The sequence below is a fragment of the Bombus impatiens genome, unplaced genomic scaffold (genome assembly GCF_000188095.3).
Source record: "Bombus impatiens unplaced genomic scaffold, BIMP_2.2 scf_0318, whole genome shotgun sequence".
Lineage (NCBI taxonomy): Eukaryota > Metazoa > Arthropoda > Insecta > Hymenoptera > Apidae > Bombus > Bombus impatiens.
The window spans coordinates 1911382-1929721 of NT_176737.1; the positions used below are offsets into that span (position 1 = coordinate 1911382).

The following is an 18340-nucleotide window of genomic DNA, read 5'->3' on the forward strand; positions in this document are numbered from 1 at the left end:
TTTGAAATGTATTTCAGAAGGTATATACTTACTGCAGAAATTCATTTAGTAAAAAATGAATACGATATATATTTCTGCAATAATGAAATAATGTCTTTTCTTTTCTTGTGTAGTAGATCGAATGTTTCAGTTTATGGTAAAATCGTCGAGACTATGATTTATTCGCGTGTAAACGAATCGATACATACATTAACTATATAAAATGAAGTAGCATCGAATATCGACGATATAGATGGGATAGGAAATTCAATTGGCACAAATAGCGAGTTCGCAGTCGAGATTGCGACGATTAGTCGTTAAGGTAGATTTCATATCGATTAACTTAACCTGACTCGCGTTTAACGGGCCGGGTCATAGAACTTGTAACCTTAGTTGTCTTTGAGGAGCTTCATCGTAAATCTAAAATCGATAAGTCTATAAAGGTAACGGACGAACACGCTTTAATTACAAAAAGATTAATCAACCACGGAAACTGCGTGGAATGTTAACCCTTGCTATACACAGGGGTCTTATATCAAAGTTGTAGATCTTTAACATTCTTTTAACGCTAACGTTACCAACCACGGCCAATATGGCTGATACGAAATTTTTTATTAACTTTCGGTTTCTCTTTAAATTTGGAATTCTCTTGGAAAGTATTTACACTGAAAATATTTTAAAATATTCTTATTTAATTATTTATCTATTTATTATGTTTATTAATTTATTCGTTATTATTATTAATATTGTTATTTGATATCGTAGCTTGCAATTATATACGTTATAACATAGCATGCAAGAAAGTGCATTCTTTTGATCGCTAAGTAACGCGAAAACGAGGAAATTAACAAGTTTGTACTTGTCATATTTGTCCCCTATAATCATTATTTATTTATCCAATTTTCGTAGTAGTTGCAGCGTTACAGATTCGAATAAAATTATTATTATACCATTTAGTAGGACATTTTTCTAACGTAATATGTAAGTGAACTTTGTGAAAGTCATCGAAGATTTCGATAGGTAGATGAGAGGTTCCGTCAGGTTGTTCGTGACTCCGTAATCCGTAACTCAATCTCGCCTCTCGAAGAATCAAATTTTATATCCCTGACACGCTGGAGGTCGCTCGTCAGTCGTTTCGACATTCGAGGACCCCGCATAAAGAACCACGTGATCGTTCCGTTTATTCCGTTCTTGTGACTCCGTGAGAAAGCTGCCTATGACTCACAGAATCTGACTAGGTTCGGCTTAACCAGTTCCAGTCGACGCTTGTTAATGTTGTATAAAAAAATCGCTATCATTTCGATCGGACACAAATGATTAATTACGATTGCAACATGCAATCACGCTAATGATTTACGATCGAGATTTATCGCTATTAAAGAACTGAGAGCGCTAATTCATAGGTAGGTACTTGAAAATTGTGCATAATTTTCGAAATTTCATGATATCACGCGATTATTTATACTTACTTTACTTTGATAATTTCCATGTTAAATAAATTGATCGTTGATTTTAATCGGCTTCGGGCAAACAAGTGAAATTTTAGCCTCGGTGTTCATTCTTCCAAACGAATTACGTTTATTCCAAAGATTCGTAAGCTTCGCGAAAGATTATATCGTACAACGTGATAGACGCGTTCTCGTCGTTTCGTCGCGCTTTTCGGCTGTTTCGAGAGCCTGGAGAAATCAAAAATTAGACTCGCGCGTAATCGCTACACGCGTAGAAGGGTAATTGGAATTTTCAGAATTTCAAAATTCGGATTTTATCAATTCGGTATACTACCCACGTGTGTACGATACGTAACACTATATACGACGATCGTGGTTCGTGGAATTTCCCCATTTTCTTTAGAAATGCCTATCGTTATATAGGCGAAGTAATTGCATCTCCGAATAAACTAAAGATCGATGAGAATATCCGTTCGAATCGAACACGTGGCAAGTTTGCCCTGTGTGCCCTCCCTTATTATGGTTGCATGCGCGAGGGGGTAGGGAGAAAGAGAGAGAGGGAGAGAGGGAGAGAATTTGCTAGTCTAGTGGGATGTATGGCAAGAGCGATGGGAAGAAAGGCGGTCGAGGGAGGAACATATGGGGATATGGGGCATCGTTCTTACGTCCACTTTCATGGGCTTTTGCGCTCGCGGCAGACTTGTATTTTAATTCCCTCGCGTCAAGTACGTGCCTCCGATTTCTCAACCTCGAACCACACCACCCATCGTCCGCGTTTATTTTTATATCATTCTTTTTTTTAATTAGACTAAATTTCGTGCAACTTGTCGGAAACTCGAACGGACGAAACACGTTCCGTCGAATAAATAAGCAGCGCAGGAGTGTTGTATGTAATTTAAGTAGCAAGACCAGAATACTTTGGCCTTGGAAACTCGAGTAGTCGTATCTAACTCTTCGATACTCCGTTGTCTCGCTAAGTGTTTTACCTATTGTTTTATGTACAGGGTGGTTGGTAACTGGTGGCACAAGCGGAAAGGGGGTGATTCTAGGCGAAAAAAGAAATCGAAAGTATAGAATACAAATTTTTCGTTGGAGGATTTGTTTTCGAGAAAATCGACTTTGAATCTTCGTTCGGTACGCGTGCGGTGCGTTATACCGAATCTCACTGTAGATCGTTGTCTCGATGGAAAAATTAAAAAAAAAAAGAAAAAAAATTTTATTCTATATTTTCGACTTCTTTTTTCCCGTAGAACCACCCCCTTTCCGTTTGTACCATATTACCAACCAGCCTGTATATACATATCAAAATTCCATAGTAGAAGTTAAATATCGTTAATTGATCAGGATTGTTCGTTGATCTCGATAGACGAAAAGTAAATGAAGGGCTGCTGACGAGAACCAAGTTCTTCGTCAAAGTTCTTCAATTTTTATAAATCGTAATACACGTAGCAGGTAATTTCGATAAAGTTTCGAAATTAATTGCATTTTAGTTGTAACGAAGTTGGAAGCAATATTAGGGGCGGACACGTGGTCGTAAAGATTTGAGAGTCACTGAGATCACGCACATGGCTACCCTTCGTACTTATATTCGGAGGAAGGGGTCCTGTCCGTGTTACAGGGCGATTTTAACCGAGGGTTCAACCCCCGATGGTGCGTCATAGACAATAAAAAATACACTGTAATTCGTGACTCACGAAACGGCGAACAGATACACTTGAAAGTGCTTTTTAAATCGAAGGCGTCGTATATGTATTATCGAAATGTACAAAAATGCACAAACATGCGAGGAAAATGATCGTGGAAGTGCGTTTGTCCAAAATTGTTAATCGGGACGATGATAAAAGCGGTGTCGCTAGAACGAAAGTCGATGGGTTTTCCTCACCGTTAATTATTTTTCGTTCTAAACGAAAAAAGAAGTCGAAAATGTAGAATAAAAATTAAAAAAAAATTTCTTTTTAATTTTTCCATCGAGACAACGATCTACAGTGAGATCCGTTACAACGAGACGCGATAAAGTGCACGCGTACCGAGCGAGAATTCAAAGTCGATTTTCTCGAAAACAGAGCCTCGAACGAAAAATTTCTATTCTATATTTTCGACTTCTTTTTTCGCCTAGAATCACCCCCTTTCCGCTTGTACCGTCAGTTACCAACCACCCTGTATACGCGTGAAATTCTCGTTGAAAGTGACTAAGAAATTATCGACGTCGGCGATCATCGTCTCTTACGAGTCTTTACCGATACGGAACCGGTGATGAAACGAGCGATGGAAGCTTCCAAGAAGGACGGAGAAGCCTGGTCGTGTTCGATAAAATGGAAATTTATGACTTCCGTGATCGTGGTCGACCTTAAATGAGATCATTGTTCCGTCTCGGATAAATGCAGCTGGTCGAAAGAATTTTCAAGTCCCTTCTTTCTTCTACGTACGTAGATGACACGGTGGCCGATGTGATCGTCGCCGACTGACTCGAAAGATACAAGAAGTTTTCTTTCACATCGCACAGTAAGGAATATTTGTTAAAAAATTGGTCAGAACTGGAGAACAGATAAATTTGACGTTCGACGCGTTCTTCTTAGCCGTACGAAAGTTTCTTTCGCGCAAACAGATTTCACTGGAAAATCATCCGCACTCGTAGTTCGTAAAATTCACTCGAAAGACTCGATCTATCTCATTGGTAAACTCGTTACTCGTTGCCGCTACGCGACAGAATTTATCAAGACCGGTAAATCGGTAAATCGTGACTCGTGAAACTCGACCAATGATACTGGCCAGATCGCGCCAGAGGTCCTTAGTCGTACGTCTGTTCGTCGAGGATCGTCGAGAAACCAGTTTCGGAAGAACGCGGTTTAGAGAAGGGAACGTTTAGAGAAGACTCGGCTAGCGTGTACTCGATGTAAATTCATAGCTGGGACGAGCCCGGTTTGATTCCGTTGGAACACGAAGGGGAAACCCGCCCACCCGACACACAGAGCACCCTTTCAGGAAAGCAGGCCGCGTCCCACTTTTTCTCCCTGTTTTTTTCGCTTCAAACAACGTTCATGTTCCTCGTTCTCTATGGTATTTCCATTTCCAACCCTCGGCGGAGATACGTGTGCACCTAACTGTTTTATGGCGTGTTCACCGCATGCTTATATACGGTTTTACGCAAATAGCGCGATAGACTTTTCGATGAAACGAAACGCGAACGTAGGGAAAAATAAAAGAAAAAAAGAAAAAATAAATAAGAGGAGAATGGTCGAGAGAGAAAGGAGATCCGTGGCAAACTCTAGCTGTCTTTTTCTCTGAACGAACTTGCGCATTCACAGCGAGAGCTTCGCCGAACGTTTCGTCTCTTCGGTCTCGTTTTTCCAGGCTCTGCCTAGACTATAGTAGTCGGTTGGTATATTTTCTGTTTGGAGATCGATTAACGGCTGCTTGGTTGTAACTTTTAACCGATTAAAAAGCTTTATAAGTTCATCTCTATAGACTGCAGACTGCGGATGTTTATGCGTTTGTACGAAATTTGGGTGCGTAACAAGTATACAGAATGCATACGAAATGCAAAGATATACAGGGTGGTTGGTAAATGGTGGTACAAGCGAAAAGGGGGTGATTCTACGCGAAAAAAGAAGTCGAAAATGTAGAATAAAAAATTTTCTTTTTTTTTATTTTTTCCATCGAGACGACGATCTACAGTGAGATTCGGTATAACGCACCGCACGCGTACCGAACGAAGATTCAAAGTCGATTTTCTCGAAAACAAAGCCTCGAACGAAAAATTGTTATTCTATATTTTCGACTCCTTTTTTCGCTTAGAATCACCCCCTCTTTAATTTTTCCATCGAGACAACGATCTACAGTGAGATTCGGTATAACGCACCGCACGCGTACCGAACGAAGATTCAAAGTCGATTTTCTCGAAAACAAAGCCTCGAACGAAAAATTGTTATTCTATATTTTCGACTTCTTTTTTCGCCTAGAATCACCCCCTTTCCGTTTCTACCACCAGTTACCAACCAGCCTGTATATGCGTAAAACTTCAAAGACGAAATACACGTATTAGCGGGGTTGATATAAATCGTCGTGGAATATAAAAGCAGCCTATTCGTCGTCCGTTACTCCGGGTTACTCTGTTTTCTGTTTGTCCATTTTCAAAGAATCTGGTATCTTCAAATATTACCGACCTCCTCCGCCAGAAATCCTACCAGGTTTACAAATGTACTATCATCTATTTTCTATTTTCCCTGACTCCTCTTCGTGGAAGAACTATCATCGGCGAGAACAGGGCCACGTGCGATCGAACGTTTCCTGGTTTACCGCGTTCCAAGAAACCTTACCCTCCGTGTAAACTTATTGGTAGCGTATAATCGAATAACGAGAAAGTTATCCAGCGCATTCCTCTCAAACGATCGGCGCTAACAGCCGGTTAGGCGATCGAACGTTATCGTTTCAAAACGATTTTCCTCCGTGCTCGATCATCGGAAACGCCAACCAGTACACGTTGTTGTACGGTTGAACGGGAACTCGGGACGTATATTTTGCCGGTTAGTATAAAAGCCGCTAGTAAAATAGAGTAGCTGGCTGTTTGCTCGAACGTTGGAAACTATAAAACGGATTAACGGGTTGATAGGAAAGAGGCCCGACGTCTAATCTCTCCCCGTGGCTCGTTTAGAACGTGGCATTGCGCGGCGGTCTCTCCCGGGCTTGCACGAACGTTAATTGAACGAAATTAGCCGAGACGTTGTGCTGGCACGTGCGAGACGCAGCATCTTGCTGCTACAATTTCACCATGCTGCACTCTTAAAAGAACGTTAATTAAGGAAATTCGTACGGGTCGAGGACACGCGAATACCACCGTGTCTCGAAAGATCCAGTTTACCAGGAGAATTTCGCTTAAGCAGAGAACTGGGTTACGCGCAGCCTCGCTGTCCGAATTAAGACACAAGTTGCCATTTTTGTCAATTCCTCGTAGGATTAACGAGACTCGGTTCGACGATTGGCTGGAGAAGCCGTTCAAATACGCGTCTCTTTTTCGAAAAAGCGGATAAACAAGACGATGCTTCTCGTAATTTACTGTCCATAGGGAAAGAAGCTGCGGGAAGACAAGAAAAGAAGATGCAATTTCTAATCTCTAATGACGCGATGTTTGTACAACCGTTACGTTATTGGTCATCCCACCGCGTGACCCTCGATAAGAGCGTGTAAGTTATTATTTCGTTGTTTAGAAGAATATCAAGGGAAAACCGCGACGCTGTAGTTACGAAGCTAAAAGAAATTTCGAAAAGAAGCTCCGGCTCTTCTCCGATCGTGTAGCTTCGTTTCTCGTTTCAATCGATCGCTCTTTACACGTTAAAATCGCCACCTAAGAATTCGCATAGCTAGCAGATCGATACGCTTGGGTGGAAAAAGCAAATTCGGAATCTCGTTTGCGCTAGTTTCCATACGAGCAATTATGTCCACGCTCGAGAAGCTCGTGCCTGTAACCTAATAATTTCGTTATCGAAGGTTTTCGGTGCCCTTCGATTTCTACATCTTTCTTTGATTAACCGTAACTCGAAAGTGGAGCAGACGCGTGAATGGAACGGTCGTGTGATTGCAACGGCGGAAGCTGGTTGACGAGTCGTCTTTCCTCGGGCCCATCCGAACACGTAGTCACGCGAGCAAAAAAATGCAAATGTTTTACACCGAGAAAATGGAAAAAAGGGGGTTGAGCTGAAAATGACCGCGGCGTTAGCAGCTATCGATTTTTCTAACAATCCCCCTCGACCTTCCACGACTCCCCCCTTACGTTCAACCGTTTCGATTCACCCGCCGTACCATCCGAAACGGCTCTATTTGCAACTGTTAATTACACGCGTTACTCTTCTTCGCTTTATACCGGACCACGTTCGTCCGCTAAATTTGCGACGTTCCCATCATCCGTGGAAGGAATTATACGCTGATAATAGTATATAATAATCTACCGTTTGAGGAAACCGCGACGAAGGCCGAGTCTTCAGTCGCAGCCGACTTCGTAATACGTAAAGCAAATAGAAAGCGAATGAAAATTGAAAATCGCGTTGTTCGTTCTCTTTGCGGATTGGCGAGATTGCGCGGAGAACGAGACAGCATCGTTGTTGACTCAAGGGGAGAAGAATGTTTCTATTATATTCGTGACGGCATTGTATTCTAAAAACTACGTGGCACGCCGCGTTGCATTCGCGAGTGGAAGCGTCGCGGCGTCGCGTCGGTGCGGAAAAAATCCAGGCCCCGTAATCACTGGTGCGATTCCAGTGCGATCATCGGTATGCAAAAGCGAATGCCGTAACGCAAATTACGTAGAAGACCGATTAGATACTGGAGCGTGTATTTATCATCGCCCCTTCCGTGTCTGTGCTTTCGATTAATTCATATCTATTTATAAAATAGTATCTCCCCGTGGCACTGAAAAACACGAAACGGATCGTTGTAAAACGCAACGTGCATCGAGAGCGTGCTACTACGGACGAAAATGCGAACGTTACGCGAAGGAAATGCAGCAACGAACGAGAGTATTCGAACAATTATATTCGACATTGTGTAATTACGTTTTCAAGGAAGGCGCGTCGCCGTTAATTTCGATCAAGGGCTGGCGCGTATTAGGACGCGTTCTCCTCGGATATAAGAAATATTTCGAACGGAGAACGAGCTGAACGACGCAGCAGAGTTAAACGTACATCGCGACTCTTTGCGATAACGAAATCGTTATCGTAAGTGGCCTGAGACTTTTCCACGATTTTATAAATCGCGAGGGAAGATCGGTCGTTCGGTTACTGACTGCGCCTGGTTAGGCGAATATACGATGCGAGTGCTTGAAACGCGGAGCAACGTTGACGGTTAGGTTGCGTTTTACGAAGCAGTGGCAACGCGTTTCACGAAGAACAAAAGTCGAAAGAACAAGTCGCAAGAAAACGCTTTCTTCGTCGAATAAAAGCAGACCAGACCGTTGCTTGCTTGCTGCGTTTCAAGTGCCTGCCAGTTTCGATACACCTAGCCAGGTTGTTCTTTATATTCGACAATTAACTCGTCCAGATACGTGTTAAAGAATCGCGAGAGAAAACGGCAAAGAAGAAACTTGTCGTTTCACGTTGAAACGTTCGAAATTTACGCGATAAACGCGTATCGGCAGTTGCGAACAATCTGCGGGTCGATCCGAGTAGGAAATTTAAGAGGGAAAGCTGACCGAATTTCCAGCTGTTCCATATCGCAACTGGTTTCGCGCGAGAACGTTCAATGGGACGGACGACACGGCAGCGCGAGTCTACGAGCTTGGAATTCGTTGTTCCACGAAGGATTCCAGGCGAATTAAATACAACAGAGACGCGTCGTTGGACGGAATTGCTATAACGATATAGAGCGGTCCATTAGACGGTAGAAATCTGGGCCACGCGAGACCGAACGGCCACGACGATAATAAAATTATCGCACGATACACGCGGTACCGCGATTTACGAGTTTCGACTTTGAAGAACTTCGAGGAGCCGCGCCTCGTCGATGAAAACAGTTATTTCCGAGTCCGCTGCGTGTTCAATGTACAATGTACAGCGTACAATTTGCGACGGAGCAAACGGGTTAAACGAGCGGGGCAAATTTTCCGACGCTATCGGCGCATCACGCGAATCGTCGACGCTCCGCACTTGCATTCCGAGCGAATAATCACCACGTCGCGGAATGATATTTCGTAAATCCTTGGCTAATTAGCCGTTCGTTGAGCGCGGTAATCCGTGGTAATTAAGGGTTGTTCTTATTATTAACGCCTCGTGGCGTTACTTCTGGACTGGGTCTGTTGCTAGACCTACAATGCAAAAATTGGTAAACACGAAAACGTAGAACGCAGAAAACGGCAGACAGGTATTGCGATATTTAAAAGACGAACAAATTTTCATGAACGTCCGCGGTGCGATCGGATCGATTCGATAAATTCAATTTGTTATAAAACTGCACGAAGAAGGACGAAGAGCCGCGTATCCGATTTAGCGCGACGGTTTCTATTTTATCGAAGTTTTTGATTAAAGCGTTATACGTATACGAGGAGCACATATGGTTAAGGTTCAAGTAGAAAGCGATCGCTTGTCACTGCGACTATATCGCACGGAATGCCAGCGAAACTTTGGCAGCGTTCAACGTCTTACGAAGCAGCCAAGTTCTCTGGCCTATCGAGCGGTGTACCTGTGTAACGATTCTATCGCTTGATTTAAAGCGTGTTTGTTTGTCGAACATCGCGTCGATAGCATTACCTTACGCGTCGAATCTATCAAAGTGAATTTAATACGATCTACCTTACCCTACCCTACCCTACCCTACCCTACCCTACCCTACCCTACCCTACCCTACCCTACCCTATCTTACCTTATCTTACCTTACCTTACCTTACCTTACCTTACCTTACTTTACCTTACATTACATTACATTACATTACCTTACCTTACCTAACCTCACCTCACCTTACCTTACCTTACCTTACCTTACCTTACCTTACCTTATCTTATGTTACCTTACCTTACCTTACCTTACCTTACCTTACATTACCTTACACTACATTACCTTATCCTACGCTTCGCTCTACTTATGTATACATATGTATAGTGTTTGTAAACTTCAAAGTCATTAGCAATTCGTGATATGGCGTTATTATTAAAGGCAGTTTCGCGTATACGTACCATATACTCGTAAAGAAGATTCTACAAATATTTTCTTCGCAGTAAGACACGAGATAAAGTAATAATCTGAAAGTTTCAGACACTGCGGTATACGCGGCTTTTAACGCGTTTGTCTCGTTGCTCGCCAGACGTCTATAGAATTACCAGACTTTCTTCAATCCGTTATCAGAGGTTTCTGTTTGTTTTAAACGCCTTTCCACGCCTTCGCTTTGCCAGCCATGTAGGCCTTACGCAGGAAACGGTTCTTCTCCACGAATCTTATCGAACGGATAGACCAGCGCGGCGACGTTTCCGATAGATCGTGACCTTGTTGTTTCTCGATCAGCTCTCCCCTTCTCCGAACAGGCAACTTAAAGCAACCTGCTATTTTATATTTATATATATATATATATATATGTTAGAATCGCGAGCTTCTCCACCGTAAAATTTCTCCTCCACTTCCGGCGGAAAAAAGCGACGCACCGGATGCTCCTCTGGGAAATCAACGAAATATGTACATATCTCGAGTAGCTTTGTGCGCAGACCCGATACCACTTTGTGGCCGTCGTCGTTCTCTTCTTTTCGTATTCGTTTCCGACGTACGAACCGTTATTAATACAATTAATAAGAACTCGAGGATAAATGCAAGCAACGAGTACATCATCGTGTCGTATCGTTGCGTACGTGTGCATGACAGTGAGTCACGCAAGTAGATATTCGTAGTTATCGAATTGCCAACTTGGAACCACCGATATCTTCTAAAGCGCAAATTTCATATCATCGATAGGAATCTCGAAACCTGTCAAAGTAACTCTTATCGACGATATTGAATTTGTATTTTAAAAGATGTCGATCGTTCAAAGTAGGACTCACCGTAGCACGCGAAACGCTACTATTTGAAATTCGAAGAACAATTTTTATCGCTCATATTCCTTTGATGATATTATTATTATTATTATTATTATTATTATTATTATTATTATTATTATTATTATGTCGAATTTGTATTATAAAAATACCGTTAGTAAGTAGTCGTTCAAAGTCGACGATCGGAGAGAAGATTAGGAATACTTCTGGGACTCGTACATACTCTTACGTACGCTAACTGCATATTCTGACAACCGACTATAGGTGACTATTTACACGATAAGAAAAGAGGACCAAACAAGTTGCATATCCATATTTGTGTATCCGCTTCCTTTCTCTCTGCTATTTTTACATCATCCAACTATCATCGATGCAAATTCCCAACAGTTCCAAGACGGTACAACTTCTACCTGCGATAGCTACTAGTTAGGAAATGCAGTTACCGTTTGTTCTTAGCGTATCCTTAGCTGCTGGACGACGATCACGATCAACGACTATTCGGAATTAGCGAGAAACCGACTTTTTCGGTCGGACCAAGTAGCAACTCGAGATGATTTTGCGCGTTTCTGACGAGTGTCTCGCGAGTAACGTTAAACGATGTTATGCGCAAGTTAACTTACAGAAACGTATTTTAATAATTCACGTCTTTAAAAGTACGATTTCGTAATATTAATTTCTATTTTTTCTTTTTACGATAATTTATGATGCGCCCTCGGTTTGGCCAAAATTCTTCCTCGCTGGCGCGATACCACGTTTGCCAAATTGAATACGACGGCAGCGTAGCGAGCACCTGTCCGAACGCGGTTAACATCTGCCAACGAGGAAGATAGTTAACGGAAAATCTGACGGATCTACGCGGCCCGTGCAGATCTACAACGATGTAAACAAACGCGACAGGTGTTGCGCGATCGCGAAAGCCATCTGCGCTCCATTCAAACGGTCTTTAAGGCTCCATTGTGTTGGCGATATCGGTTCACCGTGTTCTCAATGGAATCTCGAGAGAGCAACTGGAAGAAACGGCCACGAAACCAGACGCCAGTGACGCGACTCGTTCCAACAATCTCGCCGTTAACGTTAATTGTTAATTCGGTTTATCGATTATGCCACATTCGTGCTTCTTCGTTGCGCTTTCTACGCGATCCACCGACGTCGCGTAAAGCGACGATTGTCAGGTACAAATTTACACGTATTTAGCGAGACTTTGCGATGTATCTAGCCGCTTTCGAAGTTGCGGTTTATCGTCTTTCATTTGAACATCCGCTTTTTAATCTTTGATATTAATCCTTAGAGTGCTGAATACTCCAGACTTTTCGCTAGACCGGACTCTGTCGATTGACTATTCGAAGCGCAAATGGTAATAAGTTATAGTAATTCCTCTGCGCGAGATTAAACGATTCAAGCGCGTTATTTTTTAGTATTAATTAGTTACTACAAACATTGAAATTTGCGATAAACTAGAATTTGGGTAACAAACTAGAAAACGATAAATCAGAAAACTAAATTTAGTAAACATAACGCGAGTTCATAATTCAATCGAGCGTGAAAAATTTCAAAACAATCATCGATACGTAATCCGACATCGCATTCGCATGGAACGATTTGCAAGTGGTTGGTTCGCTATTTACAAGTTCGACGTCGATCACTGATTCGCTACGTTTCTTATCTCGAGGAATGGAGAAAGGATTATTTGTCCTTCCACTGGAATTAAATCCACCGGAAGGAGTTTCCCTCGGTGAAATGGAAATATCGTAGCTTTCACCGATGGTCCGAGGTTTTTCGCCAAGCCTCGTCCCCAACCAAAAGACCGAACGATTCTGTTCGACGCGTTTCGTTTCTGCACTTTCCGCTTCCTCTTTACCTCTACACGGTGGCTGACCAAAGTATTCGAACACTTACCGCGGGAAGCTTTTAGGTACGCTTTTCTGTACGCACATTGTATATCGTAAATGTCAGGCTTTTTATACAGGGTGGTTGGTAACTGGCGGTACAAGCGGAAAAGGGGTGGTTCTACGCGAAAAAATAAGTCGGAAATATAGAATAACAATTTTTCGTTCCAAGCTTTGTTTGCGAGAAAGTCGACTTTGAATTTTCGGATCTCACTGTAGATCGTTGTCTCGATGGAAAAATTAAAAAAAAAAATTCCTTTTTCGCGTAGAATCACCCCCTTTCAGCTTGTATCACCAGTTACCAACCACCCTGTATTTTGAAACGCAAGCACTGTAATAAGACACAGATCTCGCGCACAACGCGTACGTGAAAAGTCTCTACAAATATTCGAACGCCGACTGTCGCGAGTTTCCGTTTATCGTATTTCCTCCGTGTTACTCGGTAATTTTCTTCGGTCTAGCGGCAACGCGTTCGACGTACACGCGAACAGAATCCGTACGATGGATAATACGGAACGAGAAAAGGAAACGTTGATCCGCAACGATCGAATCACGACGACTAGAAAAAGCGTTTTCGGACAGGCTGCGGGTTCCATCAACGAGCGGCGAAATAATTCCATTTTGTACGGTCGTGAAAGCGGGCGAGGTAAAAGATAGCTGGGAAAGGAACAAGCGAAGAAGAGTATTTAAAAGTTGCGCGAAAGACGGTGGAGATGACGTTGCGTCGTTTCGATGTATTTCGCCAGGGCTAAGTCCGAAGCTTGCTCGCGAAAAGAAGAGAAAATCTGATAAAATGCGATTTCCCTCGAGGCAAAAACTGCTTTTAGCTGACGGTGCACGAGTTAGAAATTTCAGCGCGAAAGACAAGTTTCCCGAGATGATCCCCGATCGCAGCGATATTCTCTTCGCTCGTAATAAATTAATACTTTTCTTTTTCCCTTTATCTCCCTCTCTTTCTTCCTATTTTCTTCCTTCTTTCGCGTTGCCAATTCAAAATATATTTTTCATACGATCGCTGTTGTTTTTCGCTCAAAGACCGCATTCGTCGAAAGAAGATTCTATCTTACCGATACCATCGTTCGTTCGTTGTTCGTTCGCGAATGGACGTAGCAGCGCGGTGGCAGAAAACCAATTACGAATGTTGGAAGCGCGAATGGGAAATTTATACTCGATACACGATGCTGCGTCGAACTGCAGAATCGTATTAAGCGATCGTACGCGTGTCATCGCGCGATGGTTTTCTATGGCGCGCTCGTGGACAGTCGCGCGAATCCCGTAAAACGCAAGTTTGAATTTCAAGTTAAATTTTCTACGCGATACGGCGCTCTCGAGATTGGCGACAGAAAGGAAAAAAGCAAAGCGTAGGTCGATTAGTCGGATGTGAAGTATCGGCCACGCCAGAAAGACTCACCATCGTGGAACGGTCGATTATAAATCGATCGCTCCGTGGAAAGTAAGATTCCTCGACATCGTTTCGTCTCTCCTTTGAAGTCCTTTTGTTCCTCGCCGCTTTAATACGATACAAGTGGCTGCTTTCGTTCTACGTGGGGTTTAGATTCCTCCGATGATAGACCGCTACTGGCAAGCCCTTAATTAACGACAAGCTTGTACAGGTTTCTCAACCGTTGTCGTCGTTCCAAAGCCGTCGTCGTTGTTCGATCTCGCTAAAACGATCGACCGATCTCACGCTGTCCGCGCTCACTCGCGTTTTCCTTCCTAATATCTTCCAGACGGAATTTCGTTCTACGGTTTACGGTCTAAAAAGCGTGCAAGTTCGTCGCTGAAACCGTCAGCCTACGAACATAGATCTCGATCGATCTACTCGGCAATCAGCGAAAAGTCGAGCTGCCTCTGTCGCAGCAGCCAGCCACCTCGTTCCTGTTCCAGGGCTGACCGATTACCGAATTTTCTTCGTTTAGAATTTGTAACGATTCCTCCAAAGGTTCGTCGTTTGGGAAACACGTCGCGTATGCCGATTTACACGAATAATCCGAATATTGGATGGAAGGCGAGAACAGTTTACCTCCGTGAAACTAAAAATATGTTTGCTGTTTAATTGTTGTTGTTTAATTGTAATCGTAGCGACCGTATTGCGTAAAATCGCGTATCGTCGTTGCGAGAGGCTCGTCGTTCTCGATGACGGCAGGCAGACCTCGAGACCGAGTTCTCGGTTGTGGAATGATCTTACGTTTCGAGGAGCTTCTTCGATTCTCCATTGTTCCGTGTTTCTAGCCGACGAGCCTCAAGGTTTTAGAGAGGAAGCGAGTCGCACGGCTAAATTGTCACGGTGCGTCCACTACGGTCCACCACCTCCTTTGGATCTCTCCGAAGGGACTTTGGAACGAGGCTGCCTGGCTATCGCGTACAGTCTTACACAGAGCACCGGACCGGTTTCTGTTCCACGATGCTGCACTCGGTTCGACCGAGAGAGAGCCTCTCTTTCTCGGCGGATGCCCAGCCTCGTTGGATGCGACGCGTGCAACTCCGTGTTACATCGTGCCGTAAATAAAGGGCGTCTCCGTAATCAACGTGGCTGTGGATTTTTCCTAGAAATGATACGGTCGAGGCCACCCAGAGTCCACGCGCCACCTTCGACTCGACCTTTTAGTCAAACTAGTTTCACCACGGCTTATATGTACGTATATATTTAGCTTCCACGGAAACGTAAGAGCGTCTCTGATACTTTTTAGCTTCCCTTCGACGCACGCCCTTTTTCTTCTCTACGCGCGCTAACAGACGCCAGCGTCTTGCTTAAAGCGTTTTCGCTTACTCCACTTACCGTTTAAAGTTCGCTCGCCGTTAGCCTGTAACCGTGTTAAAAAAAAAAAAAAAAGAAGAGAAGAATGGAAAGCAGGTACCTTCCAACGCTCCGTCATCCACGTTTCGGATCGATTTTGGACGAAGCGAGTTTACCATCGCGCCGCACGTACATACACACGCGCATAACGATACAGTTTAGTCTATGTCGACCAAGTCGCCTACGTGTAAAACACCCTGAAAGTGCAATCGTTCGTACGTTGACTCTGGGTGCTGCTTCTGTAAGCGCGCGCACACATACGCGAACACACAAAGGTTTCGACCGAACACGATCCATTTCCGCGAGTCGGTCAGCAACGTCGGTTCCGTGGCGCGAGGAAGCCTCTCTCGGGGAATTTACGACTCGGCAAATGGAAGAACTAACTAGCCGCAGCTAGTCTCCTTCGAGATCCCCACGTTATTACGTGACGCGTGCAAACGAACGCACGCGAACGCGCGTCGCATTATCGACCAGCTGGATATCGGGAAAGGCGAAACTCGATGTCGAAAATTGGACGCGCGCGTAAGCGACGGTCGTTTCCGCCTTGACCTTACGCACGTTTCTCGCCGCTCCTTAACGAGCACGAGCCAGCTATTTAATTTATATCGTACGCGCGCTGCCCGATAGGATCGAATCGTAACGGAACACGTAGCGCATTATGATTCACTGTACGCCGCTTCGTTTCTACGCTCCGGTATTAAAGCATGGCGGCGCACACGATTTTTCTTTTCCTTTTTATTCGCGAGTCGCGTCTAGCGGTGGGAGAACGTGGCTGTCTTTGACGTCGCGGAATGCAACGGGCATCGCAAAAGGTTTCGCGCTTCAAACGCAAACTCTGACGCTCTTTTCGGTTTGCCTCGCGAAACCAGATAAAAAACGAATACAAATTTTTTCTTAAACGCGCCTGTCTTCGAAACACGCCATACGTAGTAGCGTATCCTTTCTACCACGAAGGTATTTACGTTTCTAACATTCGCACGAACGTTGGCTGTCGTAATTACGTTGACTGTACCGAAGATGGGGAAAAAATCGAAAGCAAAAAAAAAAAGAAAATAAAACTTGGTTACGCGCGGTAATTAGATTTTCTGGGAAGCGTGTACGCGCTCGTATAATTCCGACTATGGGAAAAAGTTACTCGACCTATATATTTTGCCCGAGATTTACGTAGCCTAAATCGTCAACGGTAGTCTGCGGTCTCTGTTTAGTACGGCGAACACAGTGGCCACTTCCGGCCGGAAGTTCGTAAGACACACCGCCACTCCAAGTTGACCATAGCTCGTCGCAAGCGTCGTACGTACGTAAAGCGTGTATCGATCGCGAACAAACAAACCGTCTCTCCTTTACGACGCGGCGTTATTATTTGGCCTGTTTGCGTTTTTACGCCTGTTTGTTGATCCTTTCGATCGATTCAAACTTCCTGGCACGCGAACGAAGAAAAAGATGCAGAGAGACGGAAGAGGAAAATGGAGATCGGCGAACTTAGAACTAGATGAGAGTAGCCGCGTTTATTATAGAAGTACAAGATGGACAGAAGCGAGGAAAGAGGATAGACTGGCTGTAATTCGCGCGGTCGGATCAATGATCCGACTGCTGCTAACGATGCCTCGAATAACGAAGCTATAGCGGTGTAGAAACAATTGGTACATGTCCTCGTATAGCGTGTAATATACGTACGGTTTCAAACAAAACGGAACAGAGGTTGAAACTGGATCGGAGTGCGTGCATACGCGTGTCATCGTACGATTTAAAGGATAGCTAATAGCAGCGAGAGTAGGGAAAAAACTGGAAGGAATACGTAAATGCTGCTGGCGTTTATGTATTTGGGGCAGATTGCAGACATATCGACCGTTGGTAGGTACGTGTTGTTATTTTTTGCTCGTCGATGATGGTTATTGGCGTGAATAGGTATTTCTCAGTGACCTCTGACCAACGTAATAGAAGAAGGAACGGCAACAATGTTTACAGAGATCCTAGAATCGAAAGACGTTGCAAGTTATCGACGGTACGCGTACTGTATCGCGATGATTTCGGAGAAGCTAAAAATGAATACATACTACGTCCTTATTTTTCACGTACTAAACAGTCCTTCGTACTAACGCTTTGAGGTTCGGAGACGCGAATTCGCATCTTACTTCACGCGAATAAAAACGTTACTTCTATCGCCGAATAAGACGGTAAAGAAAGCAACGAACGTTCGTTGATTTTTAACAAGATATCACGCTCGTTGGATGCTGGTGGGAAAGTTCGTTCGGATTTTTAACTCTTTGGTCGACGTGAAAGACGATATCGACAAATTTTTCGCCGAAGAACCTGAGAGGTTCTGGAAGGATGGAATATTCGAGTAGCGTGAAAGATGGAGAAAGGTTGTGGAACAAAATGCCACCTACATAATTCGATAAACGTATGTCGAACTTTCCGAGCGACCTTTTCAACCTTTTCAATCGCTCGAAAAATACGCGAGAACTATAGAACGCATACGTACGGTCCTCGAAGCGTTAAAAGCTGTGTTTCTTCAAATACTCGATCGCTTATCGCGGTCGATGTAATCGTACAAAAAGCGTAAATAAATATTCTTCGTTTGCAGATACAGGCGAAGCGCGAGCTATTTTTCAAAGGCGACAACGCCGGAATAATATCGTCGCCATCCGTGCCATCGGTGCCGCCTCCGCAACCTCCGTCGCAGGCCCCGTCGTCGATGAGCACGTCGTCGACGAGTACGTCGTCGAC

At 43.9% G+C, this 18340-nt stretch overlaps 1 protein-coding gene and 1 long non-coding RNA gene across 14 annotated transcripts in view; one reads left to right on the forward strand and one right to left on the reverse strand.

Moving 5' to 3' along the window:
* The window catches only part of LOC100741742 (septin-7), a 47159-nt gene that overhangs the window by 16442 nt on the left and 12377 nt on the right, over positions 1 to 18340 (forward strand). For 12 of the 13 annotated variants that reach the window (XM_033320494.1, XM_024367350.2, XM_024367349.2 and 9 more), the window contains one exon: positions 18198 to 18333. In XM_033320494.1, coding sequence (XP_033176385.1) covers positions 18309 to 18333 — 25 coding nt within the window. In that variant the 5' untranslated portion in view covers positions 18198 to 18308. Of the gene's footprint in view, positions 1 to 15428; positions 15452 to 18197; positions 18334 to 18340 lie in introns of those variants that run through there. The other variant, XM_024367351.2, reaches the window with a different exon arrangement.
* Positions 1774 to 14272, reverse strand: LOC112212793. The gene is made up of 3 exons (XR_002946592.2): positions 14099 to 14272; positions 2546 to 2552; positions 1774 to 1784 (listed from the first exon to the last, which is right to left on the reverse strand). It is a non-coding gene; the product is annotated as an uncharacterized LOC112212793 (long non-coding RNA).